At 37.2% G+C, this 17,038-nt stretch overlaps 1 protein-coding gene across 1 annotated transcript; it reads right to left on the bottom strand.

Moving 5' to 3' along the window:
- Positions 1 to 1,175: 1,175 nt before the first annotated feature.
- LOC132273937 (eukaryotic translation initiation factor 3 subunit I-like) lies at positions 1,176 to 16,853 on the bottom strand. The gene is made up of 8 exons (XM_059775049.1): positions 16,448 to 16,853; positions 15,870 to 16,085; positions 12,582 to 12,709; positions 12,244 to 12,363; positions 12,047 to 12,136; positions 8,505 to 8,591; positions 8,326 to 8,405; positions 1,176 to 1,552 (listed from the first exon to the last, which is right to left on the bottom strand). Exons 1-8 carry the CDS (start codon positions 16,629 to 16,631, stop codon positions 1,477 to 1,479), a joined length of 981 nt encoding a protein of 326 aa, XP_059631032.1. The 5' UTR covers positions 16,632 to 16,853; the 3' UTR covers positions 1,176 to 1,476.
- Positions 16,854 to 17,038: the final 185 nt, after the last annotated feature.

Below are 17,038 nucleotides of genomic sequence, written 5' to 3'. Positions count from 1 at the left end.
GTTATACTTCCAATCTACCCTAGTTGCAATCCTATTACAAATTGCTAAAGAATGATCAACGGGCCAATGACCTAGCGATATCAGTCTCTTACTTCAGAAAAGACAAGTGTGTGCAACGAGGTAAAAAAAAAAAAAATTTGCTAAAGAATAATAGGTGTTGGTTGGATATTTAATTCCAGATCTGGATCCACCTGTATCTATATATGAGTCCAAACCCAACCCAAGTCAAGTCTAAACAGTCCACCCCTTTTTGGATATAAGTGCAGTACCAGCCCAATTTCAGAATCCAAGCCCAGCTCCAACACCTAAAGCTTAACAATATTACTCACTCCATTCAATCCCACCCATAGTTTTGGCGCGAAAAATAAAGTGACAACCACTTGGAGTCACTTCTATCAGATCTTATTATTATTATTATTATTATTATTATTTATTTAAGGTCATAATCTTTGTTAACTCTGGCCTTCTCTTTTTTTCTAGCATTAGCCTAATTAATCTGTAGATATCTCACAATAATCGGATTATTCGTTCATATAATTCATTACCCTTTTATGATTCATGTTATCCTGGTGGTTTGAAAAAAGATTGTAGCCCGATTCCTTGATTACGTGGAAATATCGAGTCCAATTAACCGAAATAGCTAAAACAAATTTCACAATTTGTAGTAGCGCTCGGGTACAATTTGTTGAGCTATGAAAATGAATTGATTTAAAATCTGTTCAAAAGAATATTGTCGCCCAAACCACACATTTTCATAGCACAATCATGATTTGAACATTGACAAATATTTCTTTACTCGAGTTCATTTCTTTTGGATTGAAAAAATTCGTGACGGGTCGTGATTTGCATGTTTCTCTATCCAATGCCTAGTTCAAGAATGTTTACAGATTAAACGCTTCAGAACACTTTGGAAGCCGCAGTATCGTTCATAGTCACAATATCTGTCGCGGTGTTACGAATTCGGACAAAATCAGTGTAAACTGATTGATACGGATCGCATATCGGACTTAAAAAAGAATTACGTATCGGACGATACAACGAATCATGTTTGGAACCTAAATTTCACATCACGATCATCCTCGCCCTTATTCCAAGCAAATGGGACTGGCTGCAACCTAAATTTCACACGAAACGAATTTTAATAGGAATAGACTATACATAATATCAGTTGAGGGTTGTAGCAACTACATCCGAATTCTCTTATAGAAAGTGATGTTGTATAGTCTTCTACAGAATAATGTTGCTTACAAAAAATAATGTTGTATAGTCTTCTACAGAATAATGTCGAGTCCAAAATGTGGTGTTTTATGGTCTTCTACATAATAATGTTGCTTCCAATAAGAAGAAAAAAAACCTGGTCGAAAGCAATAACATTACAATTTTAAGTACCGACAAAAGAAGTTCTCTCCCACGGAAGGCAACGGATCTAAATCCTGACATTGAAGTAATCTGAGTCGAAATGGTAAGGCAACGGATCTAAATCCTGACATTGAAGTAATCTGAGTCGAAATGGTGCAATCTTACGTAACCATCTTCACCTCCGCTTGAGAAACTATACAAGAAGAAATACAAAGGAAAACAGTCAAATTTAAGAAGATTTCGGAGTATAAAGATCATCTATCCTCGTGTATTAGAATCACGAACGACAATTCCGTGTATTCCCACTCTCATACATGTACCACTAAATCTATCTTTAGTCACGAGGATTGCAAGTATTAAGTGCCTCAAAAAAATAACAAAACAAGAAAATTGGACCACCAAAAATGAAGCAACAGAATAAGATAAATGAACAAAAACCGTGCTACAGAACAGAAATATCTAACGAAGATTCCTAGCAGAAATAATTATATGTAAAAAAGATATCCGCGATACAAAGGCCCCAAATATTTGTATGTTTGTTATCTTTTCAAAATTCCAAACAACCTAATATAGCAGCATTTTAATGTGTTCTGTAGTGGGTATTTTCTGTAGCCAGTTCCGATCACATTAATATAGCAATGTTACCATTCACATTAGGACTCTGGAAGGAGGGACATCTCATATAGCCCTAATTTGGGGAGAAGAGGTGGGCATGATTTGGTCATGCGAAAGGCAAGGGATGTAATGGATCTTTAGGTCACTATTTTGTTCAAGACTAACACGGAACAACATAAACCTTTCAACTCAGCATGGTCTGTAAATAGATACTGACATGGGGAGATTGGACTCTTTTGGGTAGAACAGTGTAGGACATCCCAACAGGTAGGCTACAGGCCATTGTTAGGACTACTACAGAAACAAGGGAAATAAGTTGGAATGTGATGCCAATGATCAGAATTAGTTGAGGGTGAGAAATGCAGCAATCATGAAGGGAAGAACCACAGAGGGGAAAAAGGTACCGAATGCATAGGGGTAGCCAGTATTGACAAAGAAATGGGTTCTAAAAAAAGATCCTGTTGATTCATGGCTGTGGTGATTTTCAAGGTTGGGGATAGTTTGGAGGGAAAGGTCCGAGCGAGGGAGTTGTGATGACATGATGGGGGTTCTAGCGGGCCCATGGGAAGAATAGGTGGGTGATGTTGCATGACAAAAATGAGCTCGATGGACCACATGTTCCAAATGCAGCATTGAGTTGATCCTGGGACCCATGTTGTGACACATTGTATCATAAATATTATACATGTTGTCTCATGTTCAACACAGGTATTTCACATGTATTGACAATGTTAGTTTAACATTGTTCCAGTTACTTGCGTTCTAACCAGTTTAGACTCACTGTTCCAACGGAAAAAACAAATCGAGAGAGCCTCTGTATCATAGTTGCATGCATTTTGCTGCAGTCATTTTAGTTAAGTTGAACCATTACTTATTTATCCAATTTAAACAAATCGAGAGAGCCTCTGTATCATAGTTGCATGCATTTTGCTTCAGTCATTTTAGTTAAGTTGAACCATTACTTATTTATCCAATTTAAACCAACTTTTTTGCTCTATCCCTCTCACCTAAACAAAGTGTCTATATTTAATAAAACAAATATATATATTTTTTCTATAGATTTGCATTAAAACAAAATTCCACTACTTCCATCATGTATGTTCTATTAATTCTTAACCTAGTGAAACACCAGTTTACTTTAATAGTGTTAGAAGTTATATATATAATAATGGGTCGTTATGTAATTATGTTTAGTTAATAGGCTGTTTGTGTTATTATGTAAACCTTGAAACATATATAAGCCTACATAGGCTTATTAGGTTTTGAAAGTTGTTTTTATATACACACAGAATACGCTTTTGCTCTCTCTCTCTCTCTTTTGATTTTGATCATGGTATCAGAGCAAAATGATCATGAGTGTGAGAGTTAGTAGGTGGGTTGGTGGTGAATCACCATCTGAATCACGATTTGAATCACGATCGGAATCGTGATTGTGGTTTTGATGTCTCTGTCGGCAATTTCTTGTTCACCGTAATCAGATCTGAAGTGTGTTCGTTGTCGTTTCTGCCTTCTTCATCGTCACCGGCAACTCTTCTTTGGTGGTCTTCGTCTCTGCCTTCTTCGTCGTCGCCAGCAGAAGCTTCTTCGTCTCGATTTGCAGAGGTGAGATTGGTTTTCGGCCAGAAGTTGATTCGGCCGCTGCTTGTTGATTCGGTCGCTGCTTGTGGTTGGGTTGCCGTCGCCTCCGCCGTATTGTTTACCGGAGTTTGTGACGGAGTGAAGAAGAAGACCCGTGTTTGGCTACATGGTTGTGCTACTCCAACCTTGGTTTGCTAAACCTGGGATAGTTATTCCAATCCCGGTTTACTAAACCAGGGATAGTCCAGATCCGGTCCGGTTCCAGGATCCGACCCGTCCTAGGATCCAACCCGTACCAGGGCCCGACCCAGTTTCAGGATCCGACCCAGTGCCCAGTTTCAGAATCCGACCCGTTTCAGACCAGCTTCCAGGTTCGGCCAGAATACACCCGTGTTTATGAGCTATGTAAACAGTACTTCAATCTTAAACAAGGTACTCAAAGTATAGAAGAGTATTATTTCAAAGTTATGGGAGTCTGTGAAGAGTTGAATATGTATCAGCCCATTACTGCTGATGTTCGTAGTATGCAACAACAGCTTGCGGACTTTAATGTTGTCCGTTTTCTTACTGGTTTATCATCAGCATATGAGCCTTTTCGTGCACAGATTATGAGCAGTCCAACACTTGCATCTCTTGCTGACGTGTTTTCTCGACTTTAGCGTGCTACACTAGCAAGTGATACCTCAAATTTGAATACTGGACAGAGTGGTGAGCGTTCAGCATTGGTAGTTTCGAAGGGTGAACATAATACTTACCGTGGAGGTCGTGGGGGACGCTCCGCACGTGGTGGTCGTGATTCACATGGAGGACGTGGCCATGGCAAGGAATTAAGAAAGTGTACTCATTGTGGTCTTTCTAATCATACTGTGAACTTTTGTTGGGACCTTCATGGGAAATCATCTAGTTATGCAAATCAAGTTTCCTCTTCTCCGAATGATGTCACTTCTGGATCGCACAATGTAGCTGAATCAGATACAGTTCATGTTCCACGGGATAAGTATACTCAGTTTTTGTCTTATAAGCAAGCATCTAATTCATCTTCCACGGCTACCTTTGCCCAGTCAGGTATTGCACACACATGTCTATTGTCTTCCACTCGCAGTCCTTGGATCATAGACACTGGAGCATCTGATCATATGACCGGATGTTCTTCTCTTCTATCTGATTTTCATTCTGTACCTACTTCTCAAAGTGTTACTCTTGCTAATGGTTCATCCATTCAGGTTTCAGGTTTGGGGACAACTCAACTTAGTGATTCATTGTCTCTCTCGTCTGTTTTACATGTTCCGCAGTTTCCTTTTTACTTAATGTCTATCAGTAAGCTTACTAAATCTCTCCAGTGCTCTGTTATATTTGATCCTACTTCTTGTGTGTTTTAGGATCTCAAGACGAAGAAGAAGATTGGTACGGGGTATGAAGCTGGTGGCTTATATTATTTTGATTTCGAACCTTCTCCTGTGGCTCTTCAGTCTTCTCTGTCTCCATTCCAGTGGCACTGTCGCCTTGGTCACCTGTCACTTCAAGTTTTGAAACGTCAAGTTCCTAGTCTTAGTTATTTGAAATTCTTGTCCTGTGAAGTTTGTCAACTTAGTAAGCACCATTGCGTGTCTTTCAAGTCTAGGGTTAATAATCGTGTTTCTAGTCCTTTTCATTTGGTTCATTCAGATGTATGGGGTCCAATAAAACATTCTTCAATCAATAAATTTCATTATTTTGTGACATTTGTGGATGATTATTCTCGCCTGACTTGGTTGTTTCTAATGAAAGATCGTTCTGAGTTATTTTTAATTTTTCAAAAATTTCGCAAAGAAATCAAAACTCAGTCTGGATGTCCAATTCGTATTCTACGTTCTGATAATGCTAAGGAATATTCTTCAACTCCCTTTGATACATATCTTAGTGATAAAGGAATTATTCATCAAAATTCATGTGTTTATACTCCACAACAAAATGGAGTTGCAGAACGTAAGAATCGACATCTCTTAGAAGTAACTCGTGCTCTTTTGTTTCATATGCGTATGCCTAAACGGTTTTGGGGTGATGCTGTTCTTACAGCCTGTCATCTTATTAACTGTATGCCGTCATCTGTATTAAATGGCAAATCTCCACATTCTATTTTATTTCCTAATTCTCCCTTGTTTTCTCTTCCTCCTAAGGTTTTTGGATGTGTATGTTATGTCCACAATCTTGGTCCTGGTTTGATAAACTAGACCCACGTGCCACAAAGTGTGTATTTCTTGGCTACTCTCGCTCTCATAAAGGTTATCGCTGCTATAGTCCTGTTTCTTAACGGTACTTTATTAGCGCGGATGTCACATTTTTTGAGTCCATCCCGTATTTTTCAGATACTGATTCACTTCTTGATATCAATCTTGAGTCACCTCCTTCTGCAGTTCCTCTTCCCTCACCTTCTCTTCAATCTCAATCTCTGGTTCCTTCATCTGCCCCGTTACAGGTGCACACTCGAAGACCAAAGCCATTTGCTGTCGTGCCTCCTCCATCATCTTCGGAGTCTTTGGATCCGACAAATTCCACTGTGTCTGATTCCTTGCCGATTGCACTTCGTAAAGCTCCTCGCTCGTGTGCTACTAAACATCCCATTGCTCATTATGTTTCTTATAATTCCTTGTCATCATCATTCTCATGTTTTTCCTCTCAGTTGTCTACTACATTTGTTCATAAGACTGTGCAGGATGCTTTGTCTGATTCGGGTTGGAGGAAAGCAATGCAGGATGAAATGGATGCTTTGCATACGAATGGCACGTGGACTCTTGTTCCATTACCTCCAGGTGTCAAACCTGTTGGTTGTCGCTGGGTATATACTATGAAGTATCTTCCGGATGGGTCCGTTGAGCGTTTAAAAGCCCATCTTGTTGCCAAAGGTTATACCCAGACTTATGGTATTGACTATGATGAGACGTTTGCACCTATTGCTAAGATTTCCTCTATTCGTGTTTTGATTTCTCTTGCTGCTAATAGACATTGGCCTCTGTTTCAGTTAGACGTTAAAAATGCCTTTTTGCATGGTGACTTAGCAGAAAAGATTTATATGGAGCAACCACAAGGGTTTGTTGCTCAGGGGGAGTATCTTCACACTGTTTGTCGCCTTCAAAAGGCCCTATATGGCTTGAAACAATCTCCACGGGCTTGGTTTGGAAAATTCTCGAGGCGGCATTAAAGTTTGGTCTTTAGAGGTGTCAGACTGACCATTCAGTATTTCACCAGCGCACTAAAGCTAGTTTCATAATTCTTGTGGTGTATGTTGATGATATTGTGATCACAGGTGATGATTCTGAAAGCATTGCTAAATTGAAGTTGTTTATGCAATATCAATTCCACACTAAAGACTTGGGGTAAACTTAGGTATTTCTTGGGTATTGAAATAGCTAGATCCAAGACAGGTATAAGTTTATCCCAACGAAAGTATGTGTTGGACTTATTAGAAGAAACAGGTATGTTAGGTGGTCGTCCGGTTGATACTCCTATGGATTCAAATACAAAACTTGTAGCTGATGTGGGTGATCTATTTAGTGACCCGGGTAGATTTCGTCGCCTTGTTGGGAAATTAATTTATCTCACTATCACTCGACCTGATATTTCATATGCTGTTAGTGTTGTAAGTCAGTTCATAGGCGCCCCTAGAATGCCACACTGGATTGCTGTTCTTCGGATTCTCCGATATCTCAAGCAAGCTCCAGGTTTTGGGTTACTATATAAACCAAATGGTCATCTCAGGGTGGAAGGTTTTACAGATGCCGACTGGGCCGGTTCTCCTTCAGATAGGAGATCTACTACCGGCTACTGAATATTTGTAGGAGGAAATCTAGTTACATGGCGAAGTAAAAAGCAAACGGTGGTAGCTCGATCTAGTGCTGAAACTGAGTATAGGGCAATGGCCCATACCACTAGTGAGTTGACATGGATACAACATTTTCTAAAAGAACTTGAGTTGACAGTTGAAGCTCCTACTCCATTGTTCTGTGATAATCAAGCAGCAGTTCACATTGCATCAAATCCTGTATTTCATGAGAGGACCAAACATATTGAAGTTGATTGTCACTTTATTCGAGAAAAATATTACGTGGGAGCATCTCTACTCCATTTGTGAAGTCTGAAGATCAATTAGCTGATATGTTTACCAAAGCATTGGGTCATAATCGATTAAGAACTATCTGTTCCAAGCTGGGATTATTTGATATATATTCTCCAGCTTGAGGGGGAGTGTTAGAAGTTATATATATAATAATGGGTCGTTATGTAATTATGTTTAGTTAATAGGCTGTTTGTGTTATTATGTAAACCTTGTAACATATATAAGCCTACATAGGCTTATTAGGTTTTGAAAGTTGTTTTTATATACACACAGAATACGCTTTTGCTCTCTCTCTTTCTCTTTTGATTTTGATCAAATAGTAAAATTTTGGAACCTTGAAAAGTCACATCTGAAAACAGTGCTCCTCATTTAACAAACACGCTTATAGAGACGTGGATAAGTTGTTGAAATATAACATAATATAGAACAAATACATATAAAAGCACATTTATAAGATAACAATAAGAATATTACGGAAATGCAAAATTCAAGTCAAGTTAAAAAATGCATATTTTTGTTTTTATAAAAAGAAAAATGCCAAATAAGCATCCAAACATGAGTACGGAGAAGCTGTCACACCTTGATAATGTGTTTGAATTAAGCTCAATATAGAGGTTTTTCTTATGATTACTTCAGTTTTAAAATAAAAAATAGTGCAATAATAACAAACTAAACAATACCTTTTTCCATCAGGGTTGAATGCTAAAGCATTTATTGGTCCAAAGTGCCCCTTCACGCCTCCTAGTTCCTCGTGCAGAATCTAAATGTAACAGGAGAAAGAAATTAGTTCATTGAAGAGGTTTTACTGCCACATAGCTGTGTATCAACCAGAATCATAGATGAGCATATATGCTTTTACCTTTTCAAAGAATTTGGCCTCAAACTTCCCAGCCCGATGATCTGTTGTAGTGACAGCCGATGCATCTTGACCACCTCCAAGCACCACCTGGGAAGCATAAAAGGCATCCAATTTTACAAAACTTGAATAAAAATTTATAACAGAAATTTGCATAGAAAATGGTACCCGTGAATAACTCCTTATGTTTAATGTACATCATCCAATGAGTTACATCAACACCACTTGCACACATGAACTAGCTCAAATTGAGCAAATTACTGATAAGACTGATATTATTTTGTCAATTATTCCAAGCGGAGCAAATTTCATACATAATATCACATCCAATGATAAGCGAAGCTAAAAAATGATATTTTATTCTAGGAGGCACTGATACTTGACCACAGACACTTGTCAGGGAAAACCCTAATGTGAGAACCATGCTAAACATGTCCAGTCTTTTGTTAATTTTTTAAAATCAGATACATGATGAGATGTGAGAGACAAGGAGGCAGAGAGAGTGTGATATGTATATGTATACGTGTGTATAAATATATAGAGAGAGTGATATATATATATAGAGAGAGAGAAAGAGAACGTGTGATAAAAACAAACTAAACCTTTCCGGTCTTTTCATAATATTTTAAAAATCAGATACATGATGACACGCAAGAGTAAGAAGAAGAAGAAGAATCTGATTGTAGCCCATGCTCCAAATCCGATTCAAGATAAGTCAGATCCTAATATTCAATCCGCACCAACCATCCTCCTCAACCAGTGAAATCAACCTCTATTAACGACTCTATGTGCCACAATTACCAGCACCCCAGCAGCAAATGATTATAACGAACCCTGACCCTACCCTATAATTCTTGCTTAGATACATGAGTAGGCAAGTAAGAGGGAGTATGTGTGCTATGCCATCGGCAAATAATTTTATTGTTAGGGCTTCCTCAGAACTATCTAATAGTACTATGTCATTGGCAATAATATGCATCAAGAAATTTCTCCTTGTATCCTTTATTAATTTATCTAAAGTTATTGTAGATAGATATGAGTTTAAACCATACTGTGAAGTTCCATTGATTACATCATTTGGCTATACAGAGCCATTTCGTAGAAAAGTTGCAAAAATTCCTGATGCTAGTGGACCCACATGGGGACAAAAGTGTAAAAGATCGACTCCTCTGTATAAGCAGCCACTCAACTATCTTTCTCTGTTAGTTTGTCATACTCAATCCTTTATGTCCCCTGTTGGCCGTAAAAGTTTGTCTTCTATCTTCTTCTTTTTCTCTCCCCCCATTTTGAGCAATGAAAGCCAATACTGTTTCTGATATTGTTGCAAGTTTGCAACGTAGTTCATGCAATGACCTTTGCCAGTCTTGATATTTAAAATTTGACACCCTTGAAAGAAGAAACCCGCTGCTCTCCAAACCATTTGATTCCTCATTGGGAAATTGTTCATATTTTTGGATCTTCTTGTTTCTTCAACAATTTCGGAGGAACACTTCGTCAACTGTCATGAGCACTTTCCCAACTGCTCATGGCAAGTTGGCAAAAAGTTCCTCTTCATGAGTCGGGATCACAATAAGTTCCTCTTCTTGTACCTTCTACAGAACACATATTTTTAAGCTGCATAAACTTTATAATTTACTCCATCAACAATAAGATAAACAAACTCCGCAATTACTTCTTAAAAATTACCGTGCCACATTTATAGATTTGGATTAACCCAGTAATAGAATTCCTAAGAATATTATATGGTGGGTTTTAGATGAGAATAGAGTTACTACTTTTTCTTGTTCTTCCTTTTTTTTTTTTTGATAATTGATAAGAAATGAATTAATAATAGATACATTGATGTGCTAAAGGGCATGTATGATGAAACAATGACCATACTAATAACAAGTGCAAGAGAAACCAGTGAATTCTTAATTACCACAGGTTTACACTAAGGATCAATGTTAAGCCCATAACTTTTTGCCTTGGACTTTAGTTATTGATAAATTACCAAAGCAGAGTATAAGTGTTAAACAAGAGGTTTGGAGAGACTAGAAACAAGAAGGTTTAAGATAAGTAGGACTAAAACTGATTATATTAGAATATATGAAAGAAACTGAATATATGAAATGGAACTTAATAAAACTAGAAATACAAGTATGGATGTAGTGAAGCTTGAGGGTCAAGAGCTACCGGACAGCTATCATTAATTTCATTACCTACATCCCGATTATGCTCAGAGGGAGAAATTGCAGACAATGCTAACCAAAGAATTAAAGCGGGATGGATCAGAAAGAGTAATGCTTCTGTCATATTCTGTTATCGGCCTCTATACCTCTAACTTGAAAGTTGAATTTTGTAAAACAATTATTGGACCAGTCAGACGACTCAGACTTTATGGTACAGAATGATAGGCTGCTAAAAGAAAGCGTATCTGTAATGAGTGCGGTAGAAATGTAATGTCAAGATAAAAGTGTGGCAACACAAAAAAGAATAAAAATAGAAATGAACACATTCATAAGATAATTAAAATAGCATGAATTAGAGATCAAATGAGAGAATTGATTAAGATGGTTTAGTCTAATGAATAAAAATAGAAATGAACACATTCATAAGATAATTAAAATAGCATGAATTAGAGATCAAATGAGAGAATTGATTAAGATGGTTTAGTCTAATGAATGTGCTGTTTGATTACTCAATTCAGCGCTTAATTCTGAATGTATTAAGCGCTTATCCAATTAAGTGTGTTTGATAACGCACTTTGAATAACGCTGAAAATGGTAAGCGCCACTTAAAATGGGGGTAAAATTTTAAGTGTCGAGGACATCACTTATCATTGAATGCTGATCGCTGAAAATTCAAAAAAATATCAAAAAATATTTATTTTTTAATTACCACTTAAAAACTTCAGTACTTAAAATTCAGATCTTAAAATTTTCAGTACTTAATTTTTAGTTTTATCAAATAGCACCGAAGCGATGGCCAATAACTGCACTAGTTAGGAAAAGTAATGTGATTCTTTTACATGTGGTATAATTGAGACTATGGGCTTAGATAGAGTAGTATAGCAAAACAAGACTGACGTAGTTAACCCCAAATAGTTGGGAAAAGGTAAAAAGACTGTTGAGTTGAAATGAGTATTTATGCACTAGTAGTTTCTCATGTCCAAATTTCTATCCATTTTCAACTGATCTTGTCCTTTTTGGATTTATTTTTCCTAGATAATTTTTCACATTGCTCATTTTCAACCTTCCAAATGGTACAAGCTATAAAACATAGTGTGAACCATTCAGACTAGGCAAGCACCAATTCCACACAGCAGATACAAACTTCCTGGACTTCTTTATCCAAGGAATAACTTGTTATACAAACTAAGGAGATGTGGCAGTAATGAGGTTCTAATTTACTAAAAATCAACTGCAAATGAAAAGAAGCAAAAACAAAATATAATACTTTGAATCCACTGAGAAAGACACATTAATAAGCTAATGCGCAGAAAATTGTAGCATCAAGAAAAAATAACAATCACACTTGAGGATTAGAGTTTCATGTGTACATACATGATCAAGAAGTGGAGACATAGCTACCGCATTGACTGGGCGTTCTGTCACATAGGTCTTGACAAGTGTCAATGATCTGATGTCCCAAAGCTAACAAATTTGCACAGATGATCCATTAAGAAAGGATAACAGACACATGGTAGAGAAGCAAAGGGAAGATAGGGAAATTTCAGAAAAAGAGTTATGAGTTAGTATACCTTAGCAGATTTATCTAGGGAACCAGTGAGGAAGTGTGAACAATCTGCAGATTTTGAAAGTGATGTAATCGTCTTTTTATGACCCGTTTCCTTGTCAGACTCTTTAAGCAATTTCCCAGTCTGTCAGTTTGAGAAATAAAATGCAAAACTTCAACTTCAAACCTCAAAATGAACTTTTGGAATGAAATGAACAACTAAGTGGAGAAACAAATGCCCAACAGTAAAATAAAGAATTTTAAAACAACGATGCGCAGGAAAATCCTAGCAAGATTTCAATCTGTTCACACAACTTAATTATGTAAAAATAACAAGAGAACATGTAAATTGCAGTCACTTACCTCAGAATCCCATATACGAATTACAGCATCTTCACCAGCACTTATAATAGTGTCATTCAGCGGGCCCCACACAGCTCTATTTATTCTTCCCTGAGGTCCTTTGAGTATGAGCACAGATTCACCAGTCTCTGCAAAACAAAACCACTGACAATTTAACAAGTTTGGCACAACACTTATTTGTTGAGCAAACACGATCCCAGCATTGGAAGCAAAGTGTTTGTATGTCTGACGCTTTTATGTAATGTAGCATGGCTTAGAATTTAGATACTCAATGCAAGGAACAAAATGAAGTACTGAAGGGCGGTAGTAACTGGTTGAATAGTAAAAAATGGCTCAATAGGCATAAACAATAAAAACAAAGTCAGTGAGAATATCATATAAGTCTATCATAATCATTACTTCAATTAATTTATCATAAATGCTATCCATAATGCAACTACATGAGTACTACCTCCAACAGCCCACAGTCATGAATGAAAAGCTCTAGGAAACTCTCCTGCCCTATAATCTAAATATAACAATCCTCTAATACCAATTACTCAGTTTTTTAAATTGTTCAGAATCACCAATCCACATTGCTTCAAATTCCTACTCTAAGCCTTTTACCTATCTATAGTTTGTCAGAAAATAATTAAGAATTTTATTCTAAAGAAAAATGATCACAAATAATTATAACTTCTTCAAACTTCAATTTCATATTATTAGTTTGGCCCCATCCACACACCCAGAAACTGCATATTTCGGACTCTTCCCCAGCACCCAGAATAACTCAGGACTAAGAAATTCATCAGAAAACATTGCTAAACATGCTATGTATCTGTTGCCCACAACACCTTCCATCAAGAATCTTGAGATGGAGCATAAAAAAGAATAAATAAAGAACAAATGATCTTGACAGTGGGCAAGTCATAGGAATACATAAAGGATAGGGAACGAAGTTGATAAGAAAAACATCTTCAATCAATAAGTTTTAACATCTCAATATCACCATGGAAATTCAGCAGCTTTTTGCTCCTCGAATTTGATTCCCAAGCACTATACAGCTAAGTACTTCGTTAACTGCTTCAGAATTACATGGGTGCCTATACTACGCTAGGGCATGTTTAAATATTCTATATAGCATTTGATAGTAAAAAAGTTGTGTTGGTGCCTTTTGACGGAATCCTTGAACAGATCCATTGACATGAGTAGAATGTATTTATTAAAAAAGTTGTACCTTCAAATACTACACATAATACAAATAATCCGTTCACACTTGCTACTTGGGAAAAGCCATGATGCCGATCATATTGGGCCCCACTCACCTCGTGTCAGTCATACGGACTTACTTTAAGCATAGGCATAGAGAATATGTTAAAATTATTTAATGTATTTGTACCTTTGGGGATTTTTCTGATTTCTCTTCGGACTTATTTTAGCACTATTTCTTTAGCGTTTCTTTGGGTTGCCTATATATATGTACTTATATTCAGCAGTTTTGGGTTCACACTGGTTATTAAGATTTCAGTGTTTCTCTGTTTCTGCGTCTCTTCTTGTTCTACCCAACCCTAAGTCTGACTATATCACGTCCCACATCGCTTGGGGAGGAAGAAGTTCTTGGCACTTATAAAGTTAAAAAACTTCCTACCCGTGAGCACAAAGAGGGTGCAAAGCAGACAATATTTACACAGTGTGGGGCGATTCCTGATAGATGGTATCAGAGCCAATCCTCAGCCCTCAGCCGAAAATGAGGAGAGCGTGCACAAGCCCATGAGAGTGGTATGGTTAGCGAAGACGCTAGTAACCAGGAGGGGGTGATTGTGACGTCCCACATCACCTTTTTTTTTTTGGGTGTGTGTTGGGGGGGCTCTAAATCACTTATAACGGGCAATGCCTTCTAACTGGGTATACGCTTTTCGAAAATTGTGAGCACAGAGAGGGTGCAAAGCAAACAAACATCTATACAGTGTGGGGCGAGTCTTGACAATCTAGGTCCATCTTTAGATGTTTCTCATCCGCTTCTCATACCTTTGTACTAACCTCATCTCATCTTCTGACTTCTCAATGGCCTTCTTTCTTTCTAATTCTACATCGAGTTGATTTTAGAGCTATTTGCTCCTGCATCAAGCCAGATAGGTTAATGGAAGTATGCATAAATGCTTGTAGGAGAAGAGACATACTCTGTCAAGTGTCAACAATAACTTTAAAAACTTCTTCAAAATAAAGAGAGACCTAATTCCACTTTTTGTATGTCAAATTCTAAGAAATAGGCCAAATTTTAATGCCTCTACTTCTGATATAACACAAATTTTTACAATGCTACCTGAAATACAATTCAAACACAGCCTGATCTAATAGCATCAACCCACTTCCTCCAGATTCTGTGTTCCACGAGAACAAACTCCACTTCCAGGGTAATTTTGAAGTCCTCATAAGGTAACCGAATGTGACATCACACACACTGATGCTGTTTTTCAGGATTTAAAAATTGAGTTAGAAACTTTATAAGAATCCAATTATTTTACACTTCCTAAATGCTGTTTTATCAACTCAAAAAGGGGTATATTGAATAAAAACTAATTCCCTCATATTACATGGTATGTCAGGAAACAGGTTTTTTTAACTGATGTGTCCAAATGCTAGGGGCGGGAAACAATTCTCTTCAGTTGCCCAGCACAAGCAAGGAACAACATATGAGTTGTGCTCCAACAAATACATCACAAATGATAAAATAAAAATACTGATGACTATGACGCTCTATCAAATTTAAGAGCAAACCTAAGAGACTGAAAATCAGCATAAGAGTATGCCTACCAAATTCTTCTTACTGGTAAAAAAATTCAATTCAAGAGACAACGCCAAAAATATAAAAGAGCTAGACAAGTGACTGCTATCAAGCAAACTAACAGAAGCAATGTAATTCGTCAACAACAAAATGTTATACATTTCCAGTAACAAGTTCACCTTTCCTGTGTCCTGTTTTTAAAATCATAAAATTACTCTCAAGGCCTATGGCATTTTGCATATTGTTTTCCACTTTTAATAGCATGTTTTTGTACAAGCATTTTTCTTTATGGGCCTTCTAGTCATTCTATCAAAAACTGCACAAACAAACATTTTCTTCAGTTTTTTGTATATCTAATTTTCAAAAACAGAAAACAAGCTATAAAAAACAAATCTAAAAAAGAGCTACAAATTACAAAGCTCAAACTCCAACTAGGAGATCCAAATCCTTATAAAAGGACAATCATGAAATCATACCCGATTAAATTATCAATACAAAAAACAAAAACAGAAGAAGAAACTTACGTTCACTGGGATCTGTAACGATGCGTTTGACATGAATTGCAGAAGTCAATTCCATAAATGGGTCAGTAGTGATCACAACAAGCTTATCGCCAACTGCCAAGTCCACAGCTCTAGCAGGGGAGTCGAAATTAAAGGAGTACAACTGTGCCCCAGTTTCAACACTCCAGAGCTTTGCTGTTTGATCCGCACTTCCAGTAATTAGCCGTGACGAATCCCCTGAACATCATACAATAATCTATTTGTTCAGTGCAATTTACACACACAATATATATGACAAAATAAGTCCAATTCTCTTAGAATCTGTCCGACTTTTCTGCATCTCTATCTAGCTTCTGCTGAAGTCATACTTCACTGACAGATGAACCTCACCTAAATCTCCTTCTCTATACATGTAAAACAAATATATATATATATATATATATATATATATATGGACAGACAGTCTAGATTAGTTCTCGATTCTAGTCAGAGAGATCTATTTAGAGTTCGAGAGCTCAAAACAAAGTGATATATATACAGTATATATAAATATAGAGAGACAGAGAGTGAGAGAGAGAAAAAAAGGGAAAGGGACTTGCTTGAAACATCGCAGCACCAAACAGCACCATTATGACCACGGTAGGTGCCCAAACGCTCGCCGTTGTCGGCGAACCAGACGGTGGGAGTGTGGTCCTTAGCACAAGAGAAAAGGAGGTCTCCGTCTCGGTTGTACTTCAAGAATGTCAGTGGCCTCTCGTGCCCTTTCATCAATATCGGCCTCATTTTTTACTTCCTTGCTTGCTTGCTTCCTATATTTCAATCAATTCTCAGATTTCTCGATTCAACTCAAAATCACAACAACATAACTAATTCCTCTCTCTCTCTCTCAACACCACAACTAATTCCTCTTTCTCTCTCACCAAATTTCTCTTCTTTCCGTCTTCTACCAAAGGAAAAAAAAAACCCTAGCGCAGGTCTCGGAGGAGAAGATTTTGGAACCAATGCCCAACGAAATAGGTGTGGGCTGATCCGACCCGAACCATTACTGTTTCTTACGTTGATCCGGCCATTTGGTCCTTATTTTGGATCCATTTTACCCAAAATCCAATCCAGCGATTAGAACACTACCATCTATCTTTTACTTTAAAATCAAAAAATATTATGTTTAGATTTTTGCCCACTATATACAT

Source organism: Cornus florida, unplaced genomic scaffold (genome assembly GCF_030987335.1).
Source record: "Cornus florida cultivar Cherokee Brave unplaced genomic scaffold, ASM3098733v1 CherokeeBrave_3.0.0_Hap2_Chr09, whole genome shotgun sequence".
Lineage (NCBI taxonomy): Eukaryota > Viridiplantae > Streptophyta > Magnoliopsida > Cornales > Cornaceae > Cornus > Cornus florida.
Note: the sequence above shows the minus strand (reverse complement) of the source record. Positions and strands in the feature narration are given on the sequence as shown.

What these genes read in the sequence shown, in the direction of transcription:
- LOC132273937 (XM_059775049.1), bottom strand. Translation starts at nt 16,631, where the DNA reads ATGAGGCCGATATTGATGAAAGGGCACGAGAGGCCACTGACATTCTTG. An exon ending in TTCGTATATGGGATTCTGAG is followed by an intron (nt 12,364 to 12,581) that starts GTAAGTGACTGC and finishes TCAAACTGACAG; the next exon opens with ACTGGGAAATTGCTTAAAGA. An exon ending in TTCAACCCTGATGGAAAAAG is followed by an intron (nt 1,553 to 8,325) that starts GTATTGTTTAGT and finishes CTTCTTGTATAG; the next exon opens with TTTCTCAAGCGGAGGTGAAG.